The following is an 18,973-nucleotide window of genomic DNA, read 5'->3' as shown; positions in this document are numbered from 1 at the left end:
TGGCTATTTTTTAAGTGAATTTCTTTCAATAAACTAAAACAGAGGAGGAGGAGGAGGAGGAGGAGGAGGACACACATGGCTGTGTCATATGCATGCATAACACAACAAGTACAGATACTGTTATAACAGTCACAACTGTTACAACACTGATTGTAAACTGGGGACTCATTTCATAATCATTTCATAATGTACAACAGATTATTTACCTTGATGCTTCTTTAATGACATTTTGCAAAAATATTAGTCTTGTTTGTAAACTGCCTTGCACATGCTTCAGTAAAGTGAAGATTCTTTCATATTCTTAAAACAAGAGAGGCAAAGAAAAAAAATTAGTGGCTTTTCTATGCACTCTTATTCAATATTTTTCTACTGCAGTTTATGGTATCAAGATATGCTAAACCAAACCAAAATATTCTACCACTCATTAATACACATATTTCATCATATATCAATCAAGATAAAATAACTTGGTAAACACAGAAGTTTTGGTAAAAGTTCCCATTAAGATATCAAACATAAAGCTTAGAAAGTACGTGACTAGCTTTTGGTACTGGCCACTGAAAAAGCAGCAGCAAGTAGCCTTTATAAAATTGCATACTTATAATTTAAATTCTCAACTCCAGTTAACGAGATGGGGAGGGGCATACGGAGACAGAAAAAATGGTTCAGAGTGCTAGTTCAGTTTCAAGTTTTCACCTAAAATTCTGCCAAGGGCTATAAACTCCTAAATGCCAAGGGCTGTCTTACCCACTTTTGAACCACCCATGGGTGTTCCATTAAAGCACATCGTCCGTCAATCTGTCAACATCTTTGAATGGATGTCATAATACTGAAATTTTATGCCAAAGTTCTTTTATATTCATTTCATAGATTGCTTTTATAACTTTAGGGTTTTGGCCTAAACACATCCCTGCTCACCATCATAGTTTAACCCTTAAACACAGTGGTAGACACTATGTCAGGAACTCTACAGAGATGAAACTATTTAATATTCGCTACACTTTTGGGGGTTTGCTGCTACATTAAATTCCAGTTGCTGTTTAGAAGAATACTCAAGACTACGGGTTCCTGTCATAGTAGGAACTATGTGTAATTTGTCTGTGTGTTCTTCAAGCTCTGCTCTCAGTCCCTCCTGCTTACCATATCTACACTATACTACTTTGGATATAACAGACATTTAGTGTTTGTAGGCTGAATAAAGATCAAATCTTAGCTCAAATGTTGTTCAAAACTGATCTAGAATCAGGTATATGCTTCTAAATTTTTTTTTTTTTTGAGCCCACACAGATATCAAATATGGGGTTTGCCTCTAATTATACATACTTCTTCCTGGCTTTCGGATCTCTTTCATTATTTGTGCTTTTAGTTCAGTGTTGACCTCTTCATGGCTTCTGCAATGCATCAATTTCTTTCCTTTGTTGAGTGAAGATGCTGGTATATTCTCTTCAGGACATTGTTCTTTATCTCTTGGCTCCTCGTGATTTTCTAAATATCCACCAACAGTGAGGTCATTAGTTCCTAAATGGTCATGACCAAGCGCCTCTGTATGATTGGTTGGTCGTTCCAGTAAACTGGCTGGAGAAGAAGTTGAAAATTCAGTATCCATAGCATTTGGTGTAATATCTGATGAAAGTTGGTCTGCAACATGATTTTCAACCACATCATCTATTGTCGAATCATTAGTGGCTTCCGAAACTAAAAACAAAGATAAGAAGAAAAAATTGACATGAGCCAACTTCAAAGCACACAGTAAGAAAAAAGCTACAAATAATATTACAGCAAATCACAACTAATCTCCTTGATGGATGCAAATTAACAAATAATATGATATGGTTCTTAAGATTTGCCAAAGAGATGGTGGGTTTCAATGTGAAACATTTACAGTATTTACAAAATCTGTAAAATTTTTGCCCTTAGGAAAAAAAATAAAAGCCAATTTCACACAACTTTTAGTTCTCTGCTTTATTCTATGGCAATTTTATTGAACAAGCAAATTTCTAATGCTTTAGGGGAACATATATGACCAAGATTATCAGGGTTACCCTTTCCTTAGAGAGTCCTAACTCATTCCAACTTACCTCTGCCTTATACAGTCTACTATCATTTAGAGGCAAAAGTAAACACAGGGAGTCCAAAGTGTTCAATATTCTGCTGGGAACCCACTGTCAGACAGGTCACTTTACAGTACACTCTTTTCTTGTAACCACTCATCCAGTCTTTAGTTGAGCAATGCAGAACAGTGCCCACAGCCTGGTGCCTACTGCAGTTCATCAGATTACTGGACTTAAAAAAGCTTGCAAACACTTGCCCCCCACAGAAAGCAGCTGAATTGTAAGTTCCCTGACTGCTCACCAAACCTCCAGGACACCCGCTGAAGTCATCTCTACTTCCTTCATTTATCGTCCAAAGGTAAACTCATGCCCACAAAAAGCCCTCAAACTTCTGACTCCCTCCTAAATCCCCGTCCATGATTTGCAAATTTTCCTAAATTTTCTCTGTAACGACTCCCGCTTTAACTGAAACGCAGCTCTCTGACAAAGAAACTGCTCTTCTTTTCAGACTTGGAGTTAGAAACTGCTTTCTCTCAAACACTCCCCATGGACTTAAAATAAGGAGGTACAGTCACCGATTCCTTCACCTTCCAGTGCCACTTCAAGTTACTTTCTCCCTGCACTCGTATAACACTCTTGCTCTGATAAATGGGAGGGAGAAAGTAGAGGCCACTACACTCATCCTCTCTCTCCTATCACTGTCTTTATTGATCTCTAAGGCACACCTCTCTGGTCATACCTGGCTCGCAGTCTTCCTCCCACCCTGATGTCCCTTGGGCATTATCCTAGATCATTACTTCTCAAAATGTGGTCTAATACAAGCAGTGTTAGCACCATCAGAAAGCTGGCTAGAAATGTTCACCTTGAGCCCTGCCCTAAACAATGAATTCAGAATCTGCAGTTTAACTAGATCCCCTGGTGATGCAATGACACATTAAAGTTTAAGAATTACTGTTGTATGGGACTTCAGTGTCTAAGCAGATCACCTGCCAAGAACATGGCCTCAATTCTTTAATGTCTCACCTTGTTTGGCTCTCAAATCAAACACAAATTCACGGGCAGAGGAGCATAACCCTTATCTTTGCAGGACTCCTGCTGTTGGCTCTGTAACTCAGCCAGACTCTTACTTCAGCATCTCCTCCACTTTCTCCCTCCCAATGAGCAGATCCTACCTTCTAGATTCCTCTTTCTTGTCTATCCAACTTATATCCCATATGCATTACTTTTTACCAATGTCCTCAATTCTCTCATTCTATTGTCCTCCCTGCCAGGCAAAACCCCAAATCTGCCGACTCTATCTGCTTGCTCTAGATGTGCATTTGGAATGATGAGCACTAGTGGAGAAACAGGACCCAGCAATCTTATTACAACATTTCCTCCCTCTCCCACAAAAGATCATTCTAACCTTCTCCGCTCTCTTAACATCTCGGACTTTCCCAATCCCTGCCTCCCACTCAGGAGCATACATCACCTCTCACTTCACAGAGGAAAGGAAAGCAGAGCTGTGAAACAGGAACTTCCTCTACTTGCCACTGTTCAACTTGTGCCCATACCCTTTCTGCTTCACTGGAAGTAGCATTCTTTCTTCTGGGCTCTGGACCACTCCTGTCTGCTTTCCCAGTGATTTTGTGGGAGCAAAACTGCTCTTGCTAAGGGAGCCAAAGACCAATAGAACTTTTCTAATCCTTTTGACTGACCTGTTTAAGAAGCATTTGAAACCACCAACCACTCAATTCTCTTTCCCTTTAGCTCTCACGACACCAAATTCTTCTCATCTCCTATTTCTTGGATTCTTCTTTCTCAATCTTTCCTGAAACTCATTTCTCTCCTTAACTTTAGCACTTTCAAAGTTCTGTTCTAGGCTTTTTCTTCTCATTGTTTTCTTTGGTGTGATTTAATTCACTTCAATTGGGGCTAAGACTGCCTCCTGCACCTCCCTCTTTATCCCAGTCTCTTCTTTAGTTCTAAACTAAAATATCCATCTTCTACCTTAGGATCTCCATGTGGCTAACTTAATAGGCACCTCTAAAATCACTCATCATCTGCTCTTCTACTCCACCCCGTTACCCTCACCTACCAAGCATCTCTCAACTCCTCTCTTGCCCTGACTCCAACATCCAGCCAGTCGTCATCAAGTCTTTACTGATGTGTCCAAGTATTTCTCAAATACATGTTCTTCTCACAACTCCACTAGCAGGTCATTAGCTCTTCCCTGGGTTCCTTAACTGCTTTCTGTGCATCTAATAATTATTTAATGACATCAAATATCCTATCAGTGTTCACAATCTCTAATTACTTTATATATTTTCTGTCTATGGAGGGAAGTTTGATTTTGTTTGATTCAGGGTTCAAATCAGGCCTGCACACTGTCATTGGTTTATAGGTCATTTAACTACCTTTTAATCTATAAAATCCTTCTGTACTTCTCTTTTTTTCTATGCATTTTTTCTGGAGATACACATATCCCATATTCTTTGTCTTACAGTGTCCCACCATCTGGATTATGCTAATTGTCTCCCTATTTTGTCATTTAATATGTTTCCCTATCCTTGTATTTCCTATAAATTGGTAGTTAGATCTAGAGGCTTGATCAGGTTAAGGTTCGATTTCTTTCTTTTTTGTTTTTTGGCAAGAGTATTTCAGAAGTGATACTGTATAAACCCTTCAGGAGTTATATAATATTTGGTTCTCTCCAGTTATAAGCCACAAATGATCACTACCTATAATTAATGATTCCATTAATTTATTAAGAGTTCCCCTACATCCATTCTTGTTCTTCCCTAATAGTACTCTGCACAGGACAGTCAGCTTGGTCTTTATAAAATGCTAACCAGATGAGGTCACTAGCTTCTCAAACCTTTCAAAGATTCTCATTGTCCTTAAAGTCTGGAATCTTTACAATGGCCTCCAAGGCCCTCCGTGATCTGGCCTCAACCTATCTTTCATCTCTCATCTTGCCTCACCCCCAACACCTTTGCTATACTAGAGTTCTTTCAGCCCCTTAACTGCTTCTCTTTACTGTATACGTTTGCACAGACTCTTCTTATACTACTACTATGCACATAGTATGCAGCAGACTGCTTAGCAAGACTCCTGAATGCACAGCTTTAGTGAAACAACTCCCATTCATCCTTCCAATGTTGGCTTAAACGTAACTTCCTCAATAAAGTGCCTTGACACCACAGACTAAAATCCTCTTGCCACATGCTTCCAAGACATACCTGACTTCCCTTCTGAACATTCACCACACTTCTAATGAAATGTTCAATGACTGTCTTTCCTCATTCTAAGTGAGGGCAGAGATCACTATTGTCTCGTACACTGCGAAACCTCAATGCCTAGCACTGTTTACCATAGCATATGTATTTAATAATTAGTTGTTGAAGTTACCTGTAATTGAAAACCACCTTTCTATGGGTATTGAGAACATCCCTATACCTGTTATTTTGAAATACTTAAGGCTTATAAATGATATTTAGATCATGACAGCTATAATAGAGCATAATAAATACATGACATGTCCAAATGTTCACTAAAAGGACTATGATTACACGCTAATTTAGAATAAACAATTATCTTCTCTAGACACTCTTAGACTTTATCAATTTTTTCTATACTTTATTACAAAAATCTCTTCCCCACACAAAAAACAAACAGCAGCAAATAATGTTTATTTTTAAAAAACTCTTACTTTTATGAAGAGGAAGGGGTTTAATAAGATCTGGCTGTGCTTGAGTCATAGGTACAGGTGGTCCTTTTCCTCCAATATGATTGTTCACAACTGGATTCTGTTGTCTGCCTCTCAGCAGTGGAGACATACAGCGACGTCTTTTAGGGATCCCTTGCATATTTGGTTCTCCAGGTCGTTTATGTTTATTTTGAGGTCCAGCCACAAATTCATCTGCTTCATCTATCATCATACCCTGTAACAAAAGAGAATATAATTTCCCTAGATTTACATATAGTTTTTAAATGGCACAACTAATTCCAGTTCCCATTAAAGCAACTAGATTATAACTATGTTAACATTTATTAGTCTACCAACAAAACAGCTTCAGCTTACTTTAGTGAAATTAGAACTGTTAAATCCACAAATAAATTATACAATGGAACGTTTCAAGCTTACCTTTTTATCTAGCTTAAATGGGTTGCCAAATGTATGCAACCTTCGAGGCTGATCAGGATCAAGTTCTCTTAGTGGAGAAGGTACTTGCTTGAGGTATTCCTGGTAATTCCCCATTTGTGCTATAGGAACACTGTGCACTTGATCTTTTCAAACAGAACAGAGCAATAACAAAAGTTAACCTCACTGAAATGATACTCTGTTTAATTACCAAATAATACCTTCTTATATTTGAATGCTATCTGGGGTTATCCTAGGCAGTCTTCCCTTCCCATATATGCAAAATTGGTTTGTCGTCATAAATATTGTGACATAAATGAAGTCTTTGAGATTTTTAAAATAAAATTTAAAAGAACTGATTTTACCTTCTAAATAAAACAAAAATATTGCAGTTAATTTGAGTGTATAGAATAAGCAAGTATGTGTTAACATTACCATGAAAAGGAATGTCTCTTCTATTATATTCCAAATAAGCAGAATTTAATTATAGCAGAATTTATAGAAAAGACATATCACATATAGATAACCCTTTTTATATAAAGCTATGGTGGGAGGGGTCCCCAGATGGCTTAGTTGGTTAAGCGTCCGACTCTTGATTTCGGCGCAGGTCATGATCTCACAGTCGTGAGATGGAGCCCCGTGTCGGACTCCACGCTGAATGTGGAGCTTGCCTGGGATTCTCTCCCCACCCACTCCCCTCCCCAAAGTACGCTTGCACTCTCTCGGTCTCAAAATAAATAAATAAACATTTAAACAAATACGTAAATAAAGGTATAGCTGGAATGCTTACGTCAGAGATGGCAAAGAGTTAAATTCTCATCTGACTTGATCTGTGGTCAGTGCCATGGGTATAACTGAAGGAACAGGACATGTATTCACCATCCAAGTTAAACCACCAGATGCTAGTATTGTGTATCACAAGAAAATGATTGTGCATGTGTGGACCTGTGTGTGTGAATGCATGAACAAAGCCAAAAAAGATACTAAGCTGCTAACAAAGGGTGTCACCTCTGGGGAATAAAATTTGGGGGAAACAGTGATGGTAGAAAGAAATTCTGAGAATGAGTGACGACTCACTTTTTACTTCATTTGTTTGAATTTACAAAGAAAATGAGATACTACAATGCTTTAAAAGCTACACTACTATACTATGTTTTTTCAGTATGAAGAAATTCACAAAAGAAACACCATTATTGAAACTATGATCCAACCTTCATCCTGTCCTTTAAGAAATCTGCGGGTGCTCTTCAAAAGATTAGATCTCATTCTTGTTAAGTGATCCAAAAGATTCCGCCTTGGTATGTCATACGCGTTCCTAAATGTCTGTGGCTTCAAATCCTATTGAAAAACATTCAAAGGCAAATTTATTTTCAAATATAGAATTATAAGAGACTAAAATCTCTAGCCTGCAGTAAAGGTTTGGAAATAAGATATACAAGTCTAATTAGCTTTAAAAATAGAATAAAGAATTATGATGCAATCTTAATATACTGTTTTGGGAACCAGAGGATAAAAATTGGTAGTGAACTTACCAAATAACTCAAATTCACATCTCTTCAAGATTTTATTATATATTCTGCCTAAGGAAAGTAAGTATCTTATAAAACAAATTTCCAAATTTTAAAGACTTTGAAAATTTAAAGAAAAAGAGCTTTGATTTACATACCATAAAATCACCCATTTTAGGTATACAGTTTGATGAGTGTCAGTAAATTTACAGTTGTGAAACCATCACCACAATCTGGTTTAACAATACTTCCATCATCCCACAAAAGTTCTTTGTGCCCATTGTATTCCATCCCTTTTCCTATCCCCAGGCAACCACCGATCTGCTTTGTCTCCCTACATTCCATTTTATAAACAGAATTTTGCTATATCAAATCTTTTCTATCTAGCTTTTTTTCACTAAGGATGATATTTTGAGATTCAGTCACATTGTTCATGTATCACTAGTCTGTTCTTTTTTACTCCAGACTAGTATTCCATTCTATGGATATAGCATATCTTTATCCACTTTCCATTTGATGAACAGTTTTCTTTACAGTTTTTGGCTATTATGAATAATGTTACTATGAACATTTGCATATAAAGCCTTTATATGGACCTACATCTTCATTGCTCTCATGTAGATACCTACAAGAAGAACTGCTAATTATATAACAAGTATAGCCAGTGTAGTGGATGGGAAGTGGGATCTCATTGTAGTTTTATTTTGCATTTCCCTAATGACCATTAAGGTACAGCATCTTTTTACATCATGTTCAATCTGTATATCTTATTTGGTGGAGTATCTGCTCAGATATTTTGCCAATTTTTAATTAGATATTTGTCTTTTTATATTGAGTTGTAGGAGTTCTTCATGTATTTTGATACATATTCTTTATTCTGTACATACTTTTCTCCCAGGCTGTAGTTTGCCTGTTCATTTTACCAAGTTTCTTTTATAGACAAAAGTTTAAATTGTTTTTTGATTGTTTTATTATTTTTTGTAAATAAAGTTTTTTTGGAACCCAGTCACACCCATTCATTTACATATGGTCTATGGCTGATTTTTTTTTAATATGAAATTTATTGTCAAACTGGTTTCCATACAACACCCAGTGCTCATCCCAACAGGTGCCATCCTCAATGCCCATCACCCACTTTCCCCTCCCTTCCACCCCCCATCAACCCTCAGTTTATTCTCAGTTTTTAAGAGTCTCTTATGGTTTGCCTTCCTCCCTAATTTTTTTTTCCCTTCTCCTCCCCCATGGTATCCTGTTAAGTTTCTCAGGATCCACATAAGAGTGAAAACATATGGTATCTGTCTTTCTCTGTATGACTTATTTCACTTAGCATCACACTCTCCAGTTCCATCCACGTTGCTACATAGGGCCGTATTTCATTCTTTCTCACTGCCAAGTAGTATTCCATTGTATATATAAACCACAGTTTCTTTATCCACTCATCAGTTGATGGACATTTAGGCTCTTTCCATAATTTGGCTATTGTTGCAAGTGCTGCTATAAACACTGGGGTACAAGTGCCCCTATGCATCAGCACTCCTGTATCCCTTGGGCAAATTCCTAGCAGTGCTATTGCTGGATCATAGGGTAGATCTATTTTTAATTTTTTGAGGAACCTCCACACTGTTTTCCAGAGTAGCTGCACCAGTTTGCATTCCTACCAACAGTGCAAGAAGGTTCCCGTTTCTCCACATTCTCTCCAGCATCTAGTCTCCTGATTTGTTCATTTCAGCCACTCTGACTGGCGTGAGGTGAGATCTCAAGTGTAAAAGTTTAAATTTTAATGAAGTTCAATTTATCAAGTTTTTTATGTATGTACCTTTTGTGTTATATTTTAGAAATCATCAATGACCCCTGAACCCAATGTCATGAAGACTTTCTCCTGTTTTCTTCCAGAAGTTTATAGTTTTAGTTTTTACATTTAAGACCATGAGCACTGGTAATGTAAGGGTCAAGTTTATTATTTTGAATATGGGTATCCAATTGATCCAGCACTATTTCTTTTTTTTGTTCATTTTGTTTTTACTTTATTTTATTCAGACTCATGTTAGTTAACATATAGTGTAGTATTGGTTTGACGAGAATTCAGTGATTCATCACTTACATGTAACACCAAGTGCTCGTCTCAACAAGTGCGCTCCTCAATGCCCATCACTCATTTAGTGCGTCCACCCACCCACCTCCCCTCCAGCAACCCTCACTTTATTCTCTGTATTTAAGAGTCTCTTGTGGTTTGCCCTCTCTGTTTTTATCTTATTTGCCTTCCCTTCCCCTATGTTCATCTGTTTTGCTTCTTAAATTCCCCATGAGCCCAGCACTATGTCTGAAGAGATTGCCTTCTTACCCACTGAGTTATTCTGGCACCTCTGTTAGAAATTAACGGACTATACGTGTGAGGGCCTACTTCTAGACTCTCTTCTATCCTACTGCTCTATATGTTTATCCTTATGTCAACAACAGAACATGTTGATGATCATTACAACTTTACAGTAAGCTTCAAAATAGATAGTGTAAGTCTTCTAACTTTATTATTTTTTTCCAAATTTTTTTACCTATTCTAGGACCTTTAACTTTCCATATACATTTTAGATTGGCATGTCTGTTTCTACAAAAAAAGGCTACTGAGATGAAGAATGTTTTTTTAAAGTAGGCCCCACGCCCAGCATGGAGCCCAGTGTGGGGCTTCAACTCATGACCTTGAGATCAAGACCTGAGCGGAGATCAAGAGTTGGGCACTTCACTGACTACTGAGCCACCCAGGCATCCCTGGGATGAGGATGTTTATAATAATGAATATTCATAAAGTATTTTAAAATCATGCTATGCACCCAAGGTCATCAGTTTAAGTACCAAACTACAGTGAACTCTCCCACTAGCTATGTAACTTTAGGCAATCTTTAAGCCTCTGAATTCTTTCCTTCTTTTTTTTAAGTAATCTTTACATCCAACATGGGGCTCAAACTCATGACCAAGACAAGAGTCAAATGCTCTACTGTCTGAGCCAGCTAGATGCCCCATCTGTTTTCTCATCTATAAAATAAATGGGGACACCTGGGTGGCTCAGTCAGTTGAGCATCCAGCTCTTAATTTCAATTCAGGTCACGATTCTAAGGTGGTGGGATTGAGCCCTGCATCCAACTCTGTGCTGAGTATGAAGCCTACTTAAGATGTGTCTCTCTGTCTCTCTCTCTCTGCCTCTCTCCCCTGTTCTCTCTCTCTAAAATTAAAAAAAAAAAAAATTTAAAGAATTTAACAAATAAGTGAATGGGTTGGCTTACTGATCTATTCATCAATTTGGCATGTGTAATTTTTTAATTCTAAAATTCACTCATTCAATGATAGTATTAATGATCATTAGTCTACAAAGGTATAGAAGTATTCCTAAAGTTTGGACGAACTAAATATCAGCAAATAGAAAATTTGATTTATTCAACAATACAACAGAATATATCCAGAGCAGTATTAAATTCATAGAACTATTACCTTATTGAGCAAAGCAACCTGGAACCCAGTGTATTCTTTCATATTAAGGTCTAGCAGTCTGTGAGGAACATCCTCTGAAATTCCCTGGAGCAACTGTTGAAAATCTTTCCTATAAGCCATTGATAAACCATGTGATCGGCTTCGGACTTTAATTCCAGTTTCCTGTACTACTTTTTTGCCTACAGATCCGATGACTCGATCAGATTCTATTTTGGCCTAAAGTAAAAATAAATAAGAGTTGGTCTCGACATAATCTAAATTAATAAATTAAACACTAATAGTTTTGGTCTTCTATAAATTAAATACATATTTATATTTTAAAAGTATGTAAGAAGTTAAAACCTCAAGTAGCACAGTTTATGTCAAGTTCTTGGTAAACTAAATATAGCTTAAATAATAATGTCTTACAGTTTTAAATCACTATAATAACCTTCTGGAGCAGGGCAAACAAAAACAATTTCAATTTTATTTTATTTACTAATAGCCACTACACTTAAATCATGAAATGTTTAAGTGCATCCTAAATGAAAACATGTATTTCTAAATCAGAGGTGATATAAAATTAGGGAAAAAAATCTCATCAATATTTACTTAAAGACACTATTATTAGCACATAATTAAAACTTCACAGGTATAACGAAAAGTGATGTAGTTTTTCACTGACAACAAGTAGCAATATTTTGACTCTTTCCAACCTACATCTCGATTAGCAGTTAAAGTAGCGATGGCAAAAGTACCGGAAAAATAATGTATTCTATACAGTAGTAGTATCTTGGCAGTCTAACTGCATACTGCTTGACTACCAAAGAATCTATTACTGTGATATGCCCCAAATGACAAAATCAGCGTTTTCAACAAATATTTCAAAAGAAAGTCCCATTTTGAAAGAAAAAAACTACAGGTTTTAAAACATAAAGCAAAAGAAACTGATTTTTAAGAAAAGCAACTTTCTAACATACATTTCTCAAAAGAAAACATAACGAATGTTCACAGAATTTCTAGGACACTAATGAGGCCACTTTCATAAACTAGGAATTATTATTTGAAATTAACATTCTAAAACAGCATACCACGTACTTGAGACTGAATTATGTTAATATATATGTGGTTTTAAAACATGTAATGTATTCATATAACATAATTCTATCAGAACCAGGAGAACTAACATTTGCATTGAAAACCATTCAAAATACTTAATGGTTCTATTTCTTAACATTACCTGTTGACTCAATTTTTTGAGGTATGAAATGACACTGTAACTAAGTCCATATTCCATACTGTCTGCTATTAGGTTAGGTGCTCCCATCATTCTAACAGCTTTCTTCAAAGGCTATAGGAAAAAAGAAAATATCACTCAATCCTAAACTTGTCAAAAACTTATGGCTACATGTATTGTCAGTTTTGAAGATTTTCCAAGAGACTTTCTTCTTTTCTTCAATAAGAGAGTAACATGATCATATTTGTATTTCAGTGAAATGTTTGCCTTAAAAAGGACTAGAGGCTATATTTTACCAACACACGGGCAAGAAAGGGTAAAGTCCTGGACTCCTTAGTATCATTGGAGATACTAAGTTTGGAAGAAATGGGGAAGATACAGATCACAGAGGCAAATTTGATAGAAATTAAGTAGTAAGTGAAAAGAAGTCAAGAAAAATGGAAGATTTCTACTTTGGGTAACTGAGTGGGTTGTGGCTCAACCATTCACTAGCTTTGTGACCCTGGACCAAGTTATATATCACCTCTCTGTTTCTGAAGTTTTTCTTTTGTATAACAATAATAGTATCTACTTCATAGGGTTGCCATGGGATTAAATGAACTATACACGTAAAGCACATATAAAAGCATCTGGTACACAGGAGGCATTCAGTAAGTGCTAATCATTACTACTGTTACTATTAGCTGAACTGAAAAATCAAAACAAGCTCAGAGGGAAAAATAAGAAGGAAAAGCCAGTTTAAGATTTGCTATGTATAGTGTAATACTTTTCAATTGTAAGGAGAGCCCAGTCGAAACCACTTGTGCAACGAAAAAAATCACCAGTATATTTGAGCGGGATACAGTCAAAAAAGGATGACAGCCATTCACTGACACCAGAAAGTGAATCTGCACTGGTGTCAAACTGGAATCAAATCCAGCTCTGACATCTCAAATCCATGTAGCTTTGCCTGAATTCCCCAGGTTGCTAGGAAAACGAAAGTAAGTCAACAGACCTAACAGTTCATATTCAGTGCGTCTTTCTTTTTACTCTCTTACATGGCAGGCGCTATGTGCTAGACACACAACTTATCTCTTACAACTCTAAAATATGATTTTCAAAGCTCAAGACACTAATGCTCTTAGTAGAGACCATTTAGAAGGATTATAGTCAAATGGCATACTATTCCTCCATTTTTAAAAGTAAAAGTAATGTTTAAAAGTGCTTTTAGCATTGGTCTTTTTAGTAAGAGGTTACTTTTTCAAAAAGTAAATAATATATTTAATAATATATACATTACAGTCTTATCTACTGTGATACACTAGGTTGTTAAGTACAGGTGGCCACTGAGCAACATCAGGGTTAGGAGTACCAACCCCCACACAATAAAAAATCCGCAGATAACTTTGACTCCCCAAAAAGTTAACTAATAGCCTGCTATTGACCTGAAGCCTTACTAATAACATAATCAATTCACACAAATTTTCTGTGCAATATGTATTATAGACTGTATTCTTACAGTAACTCTGAGGTTTATCTTGATTTTTTTTTTTTTATATTTTCAGGCTATACGATTCATCTGAGAGTTTTTCAAATTGCCACATATCTAAAAAAATTTTTCCATTATATTTATTGAAAATAATCCACATATAAGTGGACCTATCCTCTTCAAACCTGTGTTGTTCAAGGGTCAACTGTAATCACAATCTCGTGGTTCTAAAAATAGGAGTCTATAAGAATATATACTTATCTACCTAAAAACATGTTTTTAGAGATTTAGGGAATAATGCAACAAAACTATTCTGCACCCTTAAGGAATAATAATTATAAAACTGCAATTTAACAAGGCAGTACAACAATTGGAGCTATTCTAAAAGCCAGGCTGCCTGGGAGTAAATTCCAGTCTCCCACACAAGTAGCCTTGGACAAATTACTTAATCTTTTAATACCTTAGTTTCCTCATCTATGAAATAGGAATGATGATCTCTACCTTGAAGGATTACCATATAAACTAAATGAGGTAAAATACTTAGCATAATATCAGGCCTAAGGTAAGCATTATATACATGTTCTCATCGTCATTATCATTGCCATCATCATTATTCCACAAATCACTGAAACCTTTCTTTCCCATTACATCTTTATCGGTCATTTGTACACTCAATTTTCATGACATTTATATACTCTATATATTCTATAACAGCAGTAAATACAAGTAAACTATAAGCATAATGTAAAATTTTGTAACAAGTTCTATTTTTAACAATCACATTCTTACCCCAAGATAGTAGGGAGGCATTGTCTTCAAATAACTTTCAAATGACTGTCTCCACTTCAATGTTGGTTTTGCTTTATGTACTTTAAACAAGTCATCTATAAATGAATGTGAACAAACTATCATCATTTTTTTCAGACACAAAAATCAAGTCAAGCACGTTTCATTTTTAAACACTGCTTTCTTATTTGTAAGAGAGTAACATATCAGACATCAATTTTTAACAAAATTAATAGTGGCAAAATTTTGGTTCTGCCATTGAGCAGTAATACCATTTTAAAAACAAAAAGATGCTAATCATGATCTAATATTTCATGAAATAAAGGTAGAATCAGGTAAGACACAAGAAAATCTGTACACTATCTAGACCTCAACATAAAACAGATTTGAGGACAGAAACAAAGTATACACAATGTTTTCAATAAAATATACCTACTAATATTTTGACTATAAATTTTTTTTTGATGATAATATTTAAATCTGAAGTGGTTCCATGCATAGAAGTCTTCTCCAACAGTACTGCTCAAAAATTATAGCCAGAGGGTCCCCAGAAACTAACTTTAGGCTTTTATTGTATCATTGGAACACATTCATTCATTTAAAAAATATGTGCCTGGATGGCTCAGTCAGTTGAGCGTCCGACTCTTAATTTTGGCTCAGGTCATGATCCCAAGGTCCTGGGATCAAGTCCCACGTCAGGTTCTGTGCTGAGTATGGAGCCTACTTAAGATTCTCTTCCTTTCTCTCTGTCCCCCTCTGTCACTCTCCGCCACTCACATGCACACTCTCTCTCTCTAAAAAAAATAAATAGACAAGCATGTGCCAAATGAAAATTATAAATTCTTAGAAAGAAAATACATTCAGATCTATAAATATATGCTTCTACAAAAATCCTTATTTACCAAATACAAAGCCTCTATTACCAATTCTCACTATGGAAGAAAGCTAACTTGTAGAAAACTTGGAATACTTAAAAATTTAAAACACAGTATCTTCAATAGTTTGTAGAATCAAAGGTGTTTTGACACTGACTTTTAATTTACCACAAACATACACAGGTTGCTATAAAACAACCTTAGATAGGTTCGATATTTCAGAGTACTAACAACAGTTCCGTTAATTTCCACAAAACATGAGAACTTACAAAGACATGTTCCCAATCTTTGTTTTTAGGAAAATCAGTATGTATGCTGAGCCACTGAGAATGGGACACGAGTGACTTACCTAGAAGGGGCAAGAGGACGGGGTAATTGTAAGGCATCACAAATAAGTTGACACAGTTCAGTGCTGTACTGGCTTTCAAGTAACCAAAGGGATGACCGAGCTCGCTGTATTTTGCACTATTGCTCACATATACCTGTTAAAAGGGAGTGGTTGAAACTTCACATTTAATAACCTTTACAGAATGTTATTGAAACCATTGATTCAATTTAACTTTAACTTTAAAAAAAAAAAAAATCCAACTTCAATTTTTAGGTCACTGTAGTTGCTCAGCTCACCTGCCAACATGTTTGAGGAGATTTCCTTTCCAGGATAAACTGAGTCAGTGGCGAAGGTTCCAACTCATATTTGTCAAAAGGCAATTTGTCAATAACCATCGGTTCACAGTCTGTACAGGAAAACTTCACTACAGGATGAGATGTACGAGGTGGCTAGAGAGGAAAGTCTTATTATTACTATTTACACAAAATACCAGAACAAACTCATTTTCCATATCCCTCACTATCAAAATTTACTCAAGTCCTCAATTTTGCTGGTTAGTTTAATTTACTACTGACTACACTATTAAAGCTGAAAGAAAATACTTTAAAATGTAATGCTTAAATTTTATATAATACAAGAAAAAGACAAACCATTTATATATAGGATAAAAATCTTTTTAGGTGGTAAAATCAAATTTGTCAGAAGTGCAAATTTTGGAATAAGTGAGTACTCATAATTGTCACATCTAGGAAACAACTGAAGTACAGAAACCTTACTAAGTTCTCAACTGTAGCAATTTAATTTCTTGTATGGAGTGGTAGCTTCCAAACTGATAATAGACCTTGTGGTCAGTAAAAATTGCTGAATATATATTAGGACATATACACATTTACTTATAAATTATCTGTAAATTAACGTATAAGTATGTAATAAGATATATACCAAAATAATATTAAAATTAGGAGAAAAATATACATAAAAAGAAGTTCTAATGTTTTCCTTCCCTATTCCAGTAGACCATTTGGTTACCTCTGTGGTATATACACACTACTTTGGAGAACCTGATCTAAAAGTACAAAAAACCAAAATACCTTAAAGGAAAAAAAAAAGACATGTTAGAATCCCTGCCCGCCAAATAGTCTCCTTCCTGAAAATCTCACCAATTGAAGGAAATGTAAGCTCTGAAGAAATAACCTGAAATTTCACAGTATGAAAGACTCTTATTACTCCATTACTACCTACGCCCTGGTGGCTCCCAATCCACCGTGTTGGGACCAGATCTCTCTCACCTCTCTTATGTTCCAACTGCCTACTAGACAGAAGTCCTTCAAATACATTATTATGCAATTCGTTACTTCTCCCCTAAGCTACAAAACCTGTTCTAAAAACCTAGGGGTTGGTTATCCTTAACATCTCTTTATCCTCCATATTTAACTATCACAAAAGCCTAGATAAAATCCCGCAAATTCTAAACCACCAGGCAGAACACATCAACTTGGCAGGTGCTCAGTATTTAGTTACTGCCCTCTGTCAGTACTAAATTCTCACTCTCTAGAAATTTATCTTTTATTTCTTAGTATTCTAATTTATGCCATCATCATTTCTCAGACTAGACTAGTACAACTACTTATTTTTAATGGCCCTAATTAGCTCCCTCCAATCAATCCCATAGCCACAAAATATAAATATGATCATGTCATTTCCCTATCTGCAATTATTTGGTAAAAGTAGCAAGCTAATCACCTAAAAATAGGACCCAGACTCTTTTCTCTAAACATCAGATACAAAGAGCCTTGATGATCCGGTCCCCATCTGCCTTCAACCACCGCACACCGTGTACACCCCACGCTCCAGCCATGCCAAACGACTTGCAAGTTACGCAAGTAGATCATCATCTTTTCACACTCCTGCTTTCATGTCATCCCTGGCAGCTTTATTATTTTCTTCCTTGCATACTGGCAAACAAACTAAGTCTTGAAGTCTGAACTGGCAAGTAAAATGTCTCAGAGATTTTCTCCCTGACACCCTTTCTTGCCCTACACCCCCAGGACACACCAGGCATTTAGGCATCACCTCCTCTCGGCTCTGCTCCATGCCTCTAGCACAGTTAGAGCACTGTAGTGTACTGTGTTTACAGTTACGAGTCTGACCTTCCTATGGAATGGTAAGATGCCATCGTTTTAGAAGGTAAGCACCATCATTTTACTCATACTGTGCTCCTGTATCTTGCATGTAACTGACACATATCTTACTGAATCAGTCCATGAAACTCACTTATCTTTTTGGATTAAAATATTGAGATCCAAGAGCAACAATGTGTGTTGGTGAGAGAGGGTGTCTTCCAGAACGTGACAAAGAAAATTTTGCATTTATTACTTCATTTAATCCCCAAAACAATCCCATGAGATAGGAGCTATTATCTCCATTTAACAGACAGGAAATTGAGGCTTAGAGAAGATAACAGACCATACTCACAGCTAATAACTCGTGGAACCATGATTTCAATTCAGAACCAGGGGTGGCTGGGTGGCTCGGTCAGTTAAGTGACAGACCCTTGATTCTGGCTCTGGTTGTGATCTCACCGTTTGTGAGTTCCAGTCCTACTCTGGGCTGCAGTGACAGTGCAGAGTCTGCCTGGGATTCTCTCCCTCTCTCTCAAAATAAATAAATGAACATTAAAAAACATCTACTTAGAGGCACCTGGGTAGCTCAGTCAGACTCTTGGTTTCAGCTCATGTCATGCATGATCTCACAGTTTGTGGGTTTGAGCCTCGAATTAGCCTCTGTGCTGACAATGCGGAGCCTGCTTGGGACTCTCTCCCTCTCTCTCCTTCTCTTTCTGCCCTCTCCTGCCCCCACTGCCTCTCTCTCAAAATAAATAAATGAACCTAAAAAAAAGGTAGGTATCTTTCAAAACATAAAAATAAAAAAATGAAAAAAATCTATTTAAACAAAACAAAAAATAAAAATTCAGAACCAGTTGCTAAAACTCACATTTAATTTCAGTATCATTGTATCTTATTTGAATACTATTATTTATAAAAATTTCATTTCCCCACTAATATATCCTACAGTACTAAATCTTGCCAGTGCTTTCCAATATTGTCTCTTTATGATTCTCTCTTCCATCATCTTAAT

At 36.3% G+C, this 18,973-nt stretch overlaps 1 protein-coding gene across 2 annotated transcripts in view; it reads right to left on the bottom strand.

Annotated features, from left to right (window-relative positions):
- Positions 1-18,973, bottom strand: part of INTS6 (integrator complex subunit 6) — a 91,271-nt gene that overhangs the window by 4,981 nt on the left and 67,317 nt on the right. For both annotated transcript variants that reach the window (XM_023251226.2, XM_045052557.1), the window contains 10 exons: positions 16,132-16,284; positions 15,857-15,989; positions 14,636-14,730; positions 12,382-12,492; positions 11,163-11,378; positions 7,386-7,512; positions 6,178-6,320; positions 5,743-5,974; positions 1,324-1,695; positions 207-300 (listed from right to left, as the gene is read on the bottom strand). In XM_023251226.2, the coding sequence (XP_023106994.1) occupies positions 207-300; positions 1,324-1,695; positions 5,743-5,974; positions 6,178-6,320; positions 7,386-7,512; positions 11,163-11,378; positions 12,382-12,492; positions 14,636-14,730; positions 15,857-15,989; positions 16,132-16,284 (1,676 nt within the window). The remainder of the gene's footprint in view (positions 1-206; positions 301-1,323; positions 1,696-5,742; positions 5,975-6,177; positions 6,321-7,385; positions 7,513-11,162; positions 11,379-12,381; positions 12,493-14,635; positions 14,731-15,856; positions 15,990-16,131; positions 16,285-18,973) is intronic.

Source organism: Felis catus, chromosome A1 (assembly GCF_018350175.1).
Source record: "Felis catus isolate Fca126 chromosome A1, F.catus_Fca126_mat1.0, whole genome shotgun sequence".
In the NCBI taxonomy this organism is placed as follows: domain Eukaryota; kingdom Metazoa; phylum Chordata; class Mammalia; order Carnivora; family Felidae; genus Felis; species Felis catus.
Note: the sequence above shows the minus strand (reverse complement) of the source record. Positions and strands in the feature narration are given on the sequence as shown.